Raw genomic sequence first — 11,569 nt, forward strand, 5'->3', positions numbered from 1 at the left:
GGAAAATATTTTTTTAAAAAGTAAATTATGTTCCATTCATAATTATTGAGTGGTGGTAACCAAGAGGAGTTGTGATGTTAGAGATCATAATAATAATATTAGAGGTGATGACAATAGTGTTTGTATTGATCATAATTGTAAGATAGTGATTAGTGTGGTAATAATGGATGTATTTGTAATAAAATAACAATAATAGAGTTAATGGAAAGAATTGATGTAATTATTATAGTAATGATAGTTATACGTTAATGGTTGCAATGATTGGAAAGTGATGGATGCAAATAGTTATATTAATAACAATAGGGTAGTGGTGGAGATGGTGAGGGGGTTGGTAGTAGTTGTCGTGATAGTTGAAAGAACTATTCAATAATTATATAAAATTTATTTTTTTTTATATTTTTTTCTATAATTTTTTTGTGATACCATTAATTCCATTAAAAATTAAAAAAAAAAAGTAAGCATAAACAAAAAGGGGTATTTTAATCATCTTTTTAACTTTAAAAATACATTACCAACATGATTGAGAAAAATCTTCCAACAGTAAATAAATAAATAAATTATTTATATATATAATTTTCATCAATTTTTTTCTTGAAATGGAAACAATAAAAATCTTACATGTTCCATCATTTTTTTAAAAAGTCTAAAATCATAGATACTGGCTTCACCATACATGGAAGGACTTTTATTATCTAATTTAGCAAAAATACAACAAGTTAAAACTCTATGAATGTTATTATATAAATTAATATAAAAAACAATTCTTATGAGTCTATTTAATAAAGCGTCATGTATTTTTAGCTAGAAAAAAAATCAAATAAATAACTTTAAGATTATTTTTAATAATTTTGATATTTTAATATCACAAACATCTAAAAAATAAAAAATATTATTTTATAAGTTTTCTAGTTTTACACTATTTTCAAAATCATTTTTAAAAACAATAGGACAACATCATTAAACAAATAATTAGTGTTCTAAACCAGAGTTATTAAACCCGGGCTAGTCCGGTGGCTGGATCGGTCCGGATTTATTAAAAGACTGACCAGTGTAACAACCCGACAAAACACGGTCGACCTGGTGGGTCGACCCATGACCCGGGCGAACCCGGAGACCCGATGTTTTTTTTTCAAATATGATTTTTCTCCTATATCTCTCTTTTTTCATATTTTTTTAGTTGGTTATTAACATATTTTAAAGTTTACTATATAAATATTAGAAAAATATTTTTAATGTGAGATTTAAAATTCTTTAATATATATATTACGTATCAAAGAGATTATATTTTTTCAATGTAAGATTTGAAATCCTTTTATATATATATACACTTTATGTTGGGATAAAAATTTTTTAGTTTAAATACTTCAACTTAAAAAAATAATATAATATTTTTTTAATGTGGGATTTCAAGCCGTTTAATATAAATATTTCATGTTGTTAAAAAATAAATTATTTTTTTAATGTGAATTTTTTAACTTTAATTTTTTCAAAATATTTTTAAATTGCAAGAACAACGGTACTCTTATCTGCATATCTCTGTTGGCCTGGCAAAAGCAAAACCCATTTCCGAAATCACCCCCACTAATCCCCAAACCACACCATTAGGAAAAATTCATGAAAATAATAAAAAGGGCTTCTTAGAAAAAGCTTACATCTTTTTCCCAATTAGAGCTAATTGCGCGGTGTCTGTAGCCTTAAACCCCACTGATCCCTAAAACCACACCATTAGAACCTCTCTCTCTCTTTTTTTTTTCTCAAATATAAAAACTGGGTTTTTTTCCTTGTCAAGATTGACACTACTAATTCACGAGAACTAAAAGAGATTTTGTGAACTCTTCCAACCAATTTTTGCTCCTTATGGAAAAGAAATTTGTTGCTATTTTAAGTATATGACAATCCACTTGTTCTAGCTCACATGTCAAGGGCAAATGGGTTTCCATTAAAGAATTTTTTTTTTTTTTTAAATTTCTGCTTTAATCTGTGATCTATAGGCTTAAATTTTTTCATTTCCTTAAGATAGAACCTAGTTTTGCGTAGCAGCGAAGATGATTCAGTTGTTGTTCTTTGTTCTTTTTGCTGAGGGGTTTGTGGCATCTTTGCTGTTGGTAAAGATTGGGCCATTGAGAGACTTGGTGATTAAGAGTTTGGATCAGGTGAAGATGGGAAAGGGTCCTGCTACAGTGAAAACTATTGCTGGAACCATGTCTGTGATTCTGTTTTCTAGCCTCATGAGCATTGTTAAGATCCAAAATAAGGGTGCAAAGCTTGGAACCATGTCACCTATGGATCAGGTTCTATGGAGAACCCACTTGCTTGAGGCATCACTCATGGGTACGATCCTATTCTTTTCTTTGGGTCCTTTTGTTTGCTTGCTTCTTTGTGTTTTTTGCTTTCAGCTTCTTTTGTTGTGCTTGATGATGCTGTTTTGGATGGAAACTTGTGGTTTGCAATTATTAGTTCTGATAGTAGTGAAATAAAGAGGAAATTACACTCTTTTTTGGAGATAAATGAACTTAATTATATCAAGTCCGTGCCTTATCTGATTACTTTACTATATTCTAATGTTTCCATAAGCACATAAGAAAACGCTATAATCAGTAGAAATATGTAGACTATATAATGCCCCCTGATTATATTGTTGCTTATGAATCTAGAAGGTGAAAACTCGTACCATTGGAGGTAACTAGTGAGAAGAGATGGCGAGTTTGAGTTAAGGATGCATGAATTGATAGCTTACAATATTGTGGAAAACCATGCATTTAGTAGAAGAGTACAATGAGAAAACATATATGAATGGTCAACCTCACATGGTTGAGGTGTTGTTGAGTGTGTGAAATACAATACTGTTCACAGTGCATCAGCAAATTGAGCTGAGAATTTGATACGGGATGGTACGACTATCGAAAAGTATCAGGTCACACAAAAATGTTAGTTTTCACTCACTACTTTAAGGTACAAAACTGAAAAAATATAAATACGAATTACTCACCACTCTAAAGATGTAGATCAATTACCACTTTAGAGTTGTAGAGATAAGGTAATAAATCAACCACTCAAAAAAAATATACAAAACTTGATAGGTTGCCAAAAAGCTAAGTCAAAGACTTTAATTCAAAATTCACCTAAAGATCCTTCATACATAGTCTGAATCATCATTATATACTTGGAACAACCATCCAAGTCTAAAAAATACTACAATAACATAATTAAGATTCAAATAAATGACTTTGATAGAGCTAAACAAACATTAACTAGCACATGTTTTTGACTTCCTAGAAACACAAACAGACACATGAAAACTAAAACAACCATTATTTTTTTTAGAAAACTCCGATGCATGCATAGTTGGACAATCTAAAAAGATCATATTCTGAAATTGAAAACGATAAGCTTATTTTTCCATGCAATGAAGAGATGCAAATTCAGGTTCAAAGTTGGTCATGGGTTGACAGCGAGAAAAGAGTGTCCATTCTACAGCAGCTAAAGAGGAACTGATATTGGTAATCCAGAAATGTTTAACCACATCCCCATTGCCCCACCTTCATTTCGTATTTTTGTATCAAAATATGGGATAGCGGGAGTGTGGTGAAACGTTTTTGGAGTGTTATCTCACAGCTAAAGGTGTGGTTAACAATAGCTTAAGAAGTAACATCCTTTTGCATTCAACAGTCGAGTTTTGTTTTGGTTCATGCGTGCAAATCTTGGAGATTTTCTCCTTCCCATCCTTGTGGTCTCCTGATGTATGACAAGATGGAATTTGATGAAAAAGGGGTTTGAAGAAAAGATAAAAATCCCTAGAATTAACTTAGCAAATCTTCGAATCCACTAAGGGGTGCTTCTTGAATTAACAAGAACAAAGAAAAATAGGATATCGGTCTCTCAAAGTTGTTTTACTTTGTTTTACGTTAGTTTATTTTTTAGTTAAAACTGAAATTCCCAGTTTAATTCATAAAATGGATTCCTTGATACAATGTACGATTGTGCTTATAGGCACACAAAAAAGCCTTATAAAAGTGTCCTCGAAATAAACATGTACTCCTAATTAATAATAACGACATAACAATAAATAAGTTATTTTCCTAAATGAAATAAATTATACTTAAATAATGATAAAACTACACAGTTATTGCAAATAAAAATACTAAAATTACCCAATAATTTAAATTGCAAGTAACTTGGAATTATTTCCTCTGCGTGTATTCCACCATTTACTTTCTAGAATGGATGAATTATGATTATTGCAAAAGAAGCTAAACAGAGATTCTGTATTGATCCTTGCACCTAAATACTGTTTTTGTCTAACTTAACCTGGTGACTAACGTGCTTTATAGTGCATTTGGAAGATTTAGGAAGTGGTTAATTGTGAACCTTTCTCGAGGTTTGTAGGTAAGAAATCTATATATGATTTAGACTCAACACCATGACCTGTTATGCATTTCAGTGTTTTCCTTTTTGTCTTTAACATTTTGTGCTAATCTACCATGGTTCTTCTTGCATTTCAAATGGAACATATGACATAGCGTAGTTAAATAAGCTTATATGACCTGAGGGAATGATGATGCCATTCTTAACTGTGAAACTAGATGGAGGATGCCATGATTGAGCAGACCTTTTGTAACGATTCCAAAAAAATTTTCTACTTATAATCAACATGTCAAATCAGGATTTCTAAAAACAAGGGATTTTTTTTCTTCTATTTTACTGAAATTCTGGCAGAGTTTTTTTCCTAATATATCATGATCCCAAGTGTTGACATCAAAACAATTTACTCAATCCAATCTCAAACATCTATTTAACTTATCTGGAATTTTCATCTCATCAATAATCTCATTACATTCACCACATCATTTTAACCTAATCAATTTAGTATACTAATAAAATGATAAGAGAATTTAAATAACAAGGAAGAACATAAAATAGAACATAGTCACTACTTTAAATTTCAAGTTCTTTTCTAACAAAACATTAAAGTTCATAATCTCTAGTTTACATACAAAAAAAAAAATACTTAAGTATTATAATACATTATCCATAACTACTGAATTAACTTTCCTAGTAACTAGAACAGGAAAACAATAACAAAAGTGTTTTCTTAATGATCTTGTACAGACCCGAAATAAAAATTAACATTACAATGCTTTTAATCTTTACTATAACTTTATTCAATCTTGATTAATCTCCCTTCTTTTTAAGAACTCATTTTCATTTCTATTACATTCCTTTTTATCCTAATAATTCAACAATGAATTAAATAAAATCTTGTACTAGTTTCTCTTTTTTTTAATCGTGTAACTCTTATTCGGTTACATATAGACATGACAATCCTTATATCTATCGTTTATTTTGGCATTCTCATTTGGAAGCCAATAATTTCTTGTAAACCCAACTTGATACTAATTAATTCGGCATCTAATTCGAATGCCAATTATTCCGGCATTTTCATTTGGAAGCCATTAATTGCGGTAATTCCAATTGGTTACCAATCAATTCGGCATCTTACTCAAATGCCAATTATTCCGATATTCCTATTTGGAAGCCATTAAATCTGGCAATCCCAACTAGATACCAATCAATCCAGCATCTTACTCGAATATCAATTATTTCAACATTCCTATCTGGAAGCCAATAACTCCAGTAATTCTAATTTGATACTAATCAATTCAGCATCTTACTCAAATGCCAATTATTCCATTTTCAATTAAAATTTCTTACATCAATGTAACAATTGTCAATCATTACTAACTCCATAAACTTATTGATATCAAGAAAATAGTAGTCACTATTGACTTTGAAAAGAAGAATTAATAGCTACTGGGGTGTTAAGCACCTACCTAAAATCTACTGTCGCTTAATTGTCTTTGTCGGCTGAGTAGCTTCCGCAACCTTTCTTATATCATTAGAATTATAATTATTTTAAATTTAAAATCCTTATCTCAAAAGTCTTATTTTCAATTTTTAATCAATTCTGATCTTATACCCAAGGGGATTTCATAATTATTATTCTATCTTTTGTACATTTTAATTAACCCCCTCATCCTAGCATATTTGACCAAACTTCTTTCTTTAAGGAATGCATGGTTTTAACTCAAATTTCTTTGGAATTAATGTATTCCTTATTCATTAAGCATCAAGTAACATAAGTCCACATGATGTATTTAACAATTTAATCACACAAATTTGATCGATCTTATCATTATCTTGGATGAACATTGTATTATGGAACTATGGGTTTCAAATTGAATAATAATAGTTCATTATCAGTTAGAACGGTCAACAGGTTCACATTGGCACAACCTATCCCTCTTATAATAATTTTCTACTCGCTTCTTTCCCTCCTCTTCTTCAAAGTCGGCCTCCTTTAACCAAACAATCCTTGATAACCTTCAATTTCTTGTTTAATCCCTCTTTGATCCATTTATTTATCTCTCTTTGGTGTTTTTTAGCAAGATTTTTCCATAATTTTGCTTCAACATCACTCTTTTTCTCCCTCAAATGGCAGGCAAAGTTGGCTTCCTAAGGAAGCCGAGTTTCTATTTGTATCTCCCTTGTACTCATAATTAAAATCTTGTCCTTGTTCTTTAGTTTTTTTTTTTTTTTACCGGTTATCCCTTCCTTGTTTATTATTTTAAGGCTTACCATACTTTAAGATTTAAATTCATAAATCTTCATCTTTAGTCATTTAATATTTATATATTATTATTCATTTATTTTGATTGTTTTGTATTTTTTTTTGATATCGTGTTAACTAGGGTTTTACACCTTTGTTATGACCTCAAATGATTTTGATCTGTCATTTACAAATAATTTTCGATTTGAGTATATTTATCATAGTGGGTGGCACTAAGACTAATTGTGAATGAAATTACTTTTAATACCCGCAAGCCATATTATAAGCAGCATAAATAGCTGAGATAGCCATCTCATATTGTATTAGTAATATGTTATTCCTTGGCTTTACCCTTACAAGATGAAAGCTGCCTTTTCTAAGAGAAGAGAAATATTAGAAAGTCAATCGTGTGCAACTTCTCATGTGTCAAGAAGATCTATGATGTTGCTTACGAAGGTCAAGGAGCTCCGTGGAGTTCATGTTGATCACACACGCTACTTAGTTTCTTTTGGTCCTTTCGTGTAAAATCAAGTGAATTGTCCTTCAATAAAATGTGAATTGTCCTTCAAATGAAAAAAAAGAAGAGAGTAAGATCAAATTCAGATCTGTTGATGTGAAGAAAAATCAACATGCTATTAGATAGGCATCTGTGTTTAACACATATACATGTTGTCATCTGTGATAGTTTGGACTTCATAGAGTTCCTGAACCTCTGGCTAACAATATTATTACCAGTGTTTATATGAGGCTCTTCCATGATAGTTTTAGTGATAGTGCCTAAATTAATTTATCTCCCCTCTTCTTCGATTTTCTTTTAGTTCATTACCGTGGTATTTTAATGGGTCGAACTTAATCTTGCAGGTTTCACCCTGTTTCTTGGGTTCTTAATTGATCGGATGCACCATTATCTTTCAAAGCTTATTGGGTTGAGAAGTAGCGTGGGATCTTCAAAAGAGGAAGTTGAAAGGCTTCAGAAAGAGAAGATGCAGCTTAAAGAGGAGGAAGGCAAAGCTTCCAAGGAAATGAAGCTTCTACAAGAACAATTTTCTACTCTATCAGAGAATTTGAAGAAGCTGAAGCTGGAATCTGAGCAAAAGGACAAGCAGATTGAAACAGCTGAAGCCCATGTTGTTGCCCTTCACAAACGGTCTGCTGACCTCCTGCTGGAATATGACCGATTGTTAGAAGACAACCAAAATCTTCAGGCTCAAGCTACAGGACATAGGATTTGAGGAAATTTTGAAAGATGCCAATCAAGTTTTGGGAATCTCTTTTTTTTTTTTTTTTTCACTGGAGATATAGGAAACTTGTGCTTCATTGCATGGAAACGGCATTTGTCGCATCTTAATTGGGTAAAATAGGACCTGGCTTCTTTTCAGAGATAGGGATGTGTTGATTTACCAGTGTCCAATATTTTGCAGTTCTCTTGAGTCTGGAATTTTTGGCCTATCCATCTCGGCGCCCCTTTTCTGATTGGAGTTTTGTGTGCCTATCAAATTCTGATAGCAACAATTCTTTACATTTTGTTTTCTCCAATTGATATGGAAATGTGTTTTAGATTGCTGACAGCATTCTTGTTTTGAAACAAGGAAAAGGTGGTTTGGAGCTGCTTCTTGTAACTTCTTATTTAGCCTTCTTCTTCCTCACCCTTTCCTTTACTTTTCTTTCTTTGTGGTTGCCTGTATTTATTTCAGTCAGCTATGGTGTCACTTTACCAGAAATTGGCAAACCCTGTAGTATAAATAGACAACGCAGATAACTGATCCTGCTCCTTTCCAGACTGTGCTGAAGGACTTCAATCAACATTCAAATTTCAATCCGACATTTGAAGTTCAAGAGCTGCCACTTCTCATGTAGATTTGTTTATTAGATTGCTAATTTGAGGTTTGGAAAAAAGTTATTTTTGCAAAGAAGAACTAAAATTATATGCAATTGATCACTCTTAATCTATGCTTATAACGAGATGCGAACAAGAAGTATAAAGTTGATCAATTATTTGAAGAGTCTGCAAATTCTATTAAAAACTTAATATGAGAATCACTCAACCGTACAAACAAAAATAAGCACACAATAAGCAGCAACTTGTAGATAAAATTCATAAATTAAATAAAAATCATTACATAACAGTATTTATATATAAACCGTAAAACTAATGGGTCGGACATACATCAAATTTAAATAAAGTTCAAACTAATTAAAATAAATAAAACAATAGTCTAAGATTACTTGGGCCTGACCTTCGAGGCCTATGAGCGCTTGAATTTTTTTGGGCTATACATGTGTGGGCCTAGAAGGTCAGGCCCAAGTGCATCTAGCCTTTTTCTTATATATCTCTTTATTTATTTTTTTTCTTTTTAATTTTTTGATAAAAAATCACTTTAAATCAATTTATTAAATTAATATTTAAATAATTGTCCAATTATGTTATTGTTTTTTTTTTTAATTAGGGTTTTTGTATTGATGATATTATAGATTGTTTTATGACTAATGATGTATTAGTCTAATAATTTTTCTTAAATTAGGTACTTTATCCCACAACCTAGAAGTTCAAAACCAAATATACCGAGGAGAACTAAATAATGCATGACTTATTCAAATATATCCATGGAAGGTATAAACTTACCTGTTAATAATGGTGACACTATGGCACTGGAACCCAACAATTATGAGACTAAAAGCTTGTAGCTATGTCAGGAGTCTTGGGACACCTTTCACATGGTTGTGCACATGGTTATGTTGAAGAATCATGGTCTACTATGATAATAACATGATAATAGCAGGTGTGTCAGGAATCTTAGTCCATCCCTTTACTATTTCATATGGTTATGCCATAATCATTTCACCATAATAATGGTTACGACAGAATCACTGTTATAAATAGCTAGTACTTATCTTCTTCAGCATCACATTCTTTTTCTTTTCAAATTATTAGTGGGTGATCCTTCAATATGCAAAGAAAGGTGAAGAAACTTACTTTTTTTTCCTTGATTTTTTGCTTACTTTTAAATATATATTGTTGAATTAAAAAACTTGTGGTCGAGAAGACTCTAGAACTTGTACTTTTTTTTTTTTTTTTTTTTTTTTTTTTTGATTTACGTGGGGTGTCCGGGCCAGCTTACGCGCACCACGACTATTCCCCACGACCCACTGGACATCCTGCAAGTCCAGGAGCAGGTAAGGCACCGCGGGGGTGACAGGCGTGCACATAGAGGGTCGAACCCGGGACGGGGGCGGAACAAGTCACACGATTGACCACAGCAGCTAGGCCCTCAAGTGCAGAACTTGTACTTTTGCTTGTGGAAGTGGTGGAGCTAAACCTTCTCATCTTGTTGATGGGAGTAGAGGATTTGAATCTTCTCATCAAGGTGATGGGGATAATCTATCCTCTAGACAACAAACTAGTCAACCCCAACCTCAACCCCGAAACCCAATAGAAGTATTGTAAACATTTGGTATTTTGAATGTCTATGACTCTTATATATTGGGACACAAGTTTAAATATCCTTAATTTCACTTTCAGGACAAACTTGGAATTTTTTTGGCTACTGCATCATTCTAAATAATATTTCAGATAAACTCCTTACAATTTTTATCCTTATAAAAGAAGTGAATGAGTTGTAATACTCCAAAAAATATTTTTAGATACTGATCCCCATATGAGTTTTTTATCCTTATATTAAAAATGAATAATATTAAATTACTATCCCTAATAATATTTTGGATAATAACCCTTTTGTAGGTTTTTTATCCTTGTATTAAAAGTGAATTATATATTTTCTTGTCAAAAATAGGTTTTTAATATTTTTAAAATATAAATCAAAATCCTTTGGAATTTTACAAATTGGTTGTAAAATCCATGCAATGCTTGTTATATTTTTAAACATGCAAAAATATGTTTTTGAAATTTTTTTCTTAATTTTAAGACATGGTCCAATATTTTTTTAGGATTTTTAGTCATATGTAAGGAAACCTTTTTATTTTTTTAAAAAATAATAGTTTTACTTTTTATTATTATTCTTTAAGGCTTTGTTTGACAAAAACTCATTTTTTCTTTTAATAAAACTGTCAAAATAGGCCTATGGACATGTTTTCCAAACGCAAGCTTAAGCCAAAAAATCCCTTATCAAAAAAGTTGAAAAACCAAACAAAGCCTTACCCAAATGACCCGAATTTGACCTGATCGGGTTGACCTGAAATTTTTGATTTGAACATAAACCGAATAAAAAACACTGATTTGACTTGGGAAAAAAACCAAAAACATGCCCAACAACATTAATCAAGATCCATATCAAATACAAACAAACCAAAGACATAGACATGTTGGAAATCAATCACTAAGCAATAATCAAACATTAAACATCAACGATTATCAACTAGTAATCACTATTTGATCAAAATAGGTTTTAGTGTAAAAACAAAACCCTAAGATTAAAACTAAAAAATAGTTATTGATGTAAACTAACCCTAGATTATTGATTAACCAAACCTCACGAAGTTGTTGTTGCAAAAGAATTAGACCAATACTAGTCAAAATCATGGAGCCAAGACAATGTTCTTTCTAAGAACACGAAGAACAACAACCCATAATTGCCTAGAAAAACCCCCAGCTACTGTCAAACCCAGAATATGCATTCCAAGCCCTAAAACAAAGCTTTTTTGGTTCACACAAAACACATTATAATTGTTACATATGATTGAACTAACATGAACAACAAATAACACTAAATCATCATAATCATGCCTAATATCCCAATTCTTAAAATTTCCAAATTAAAACAACAAACATATTCAATAATTTGGTATTTAAAACTAGCATTTTAACATTTAATAAGACTTATACAAACCTAGAAAACAAGAACATGTATCAAAACAAACATCAAAGGCCTACTACTACCTATGGGAGATTCCAAAACTATTCCATTTCATAAAAAACAATCATCCAAACATTTTCTAAATATCCAG

General features: G+C 31.3%; 1 protein-coding gene across 1 annotated transcript; it reads left to right on the forward strand.

Annotated features, from left to right (window-relative positions):
- The first annotated feature begins 1,622 nt into the window (after positions 1-1,622).
- On the forward strand, positions 1,623-8,226 carry LOC18105419 (uncharacterized). The gene is made up of 2 exons (XM_006375593.3): positions 1,623-2,331; positions 7,469-8,226. The coding sequence occupies exons 1-2, from the start codon at positions 2,046-2,048 to the stop codon at positions 7,837-7,839; spliced, it is 657 nt and encodes a 218-aa protein (XP_006375655.2). The 5' UTR covers positions 1,623-2,045; the 3' UTR covers positions 7,840-8,226.
- The last annotated feature ends 3,343 nt before the right edge of the window (positions 8,227-11,569 follow it).

This window comes from Populus trichocarpa, chromosome 14, assembly GCF_000002775.5.
Source record: "Populus trichocarpa isolate Nisqually-1 chromosome 14, P.trichocarpa_v4.1, whole genome shotgun sequence".
Classification (NCBI taxonomy): domain Eukaryota; kingdom Viridiplantae; phylum Streptophyta; class Magnoliopsida; order Malpighiales; family Salicaceae; genus Populus; species Populus trichocarpa.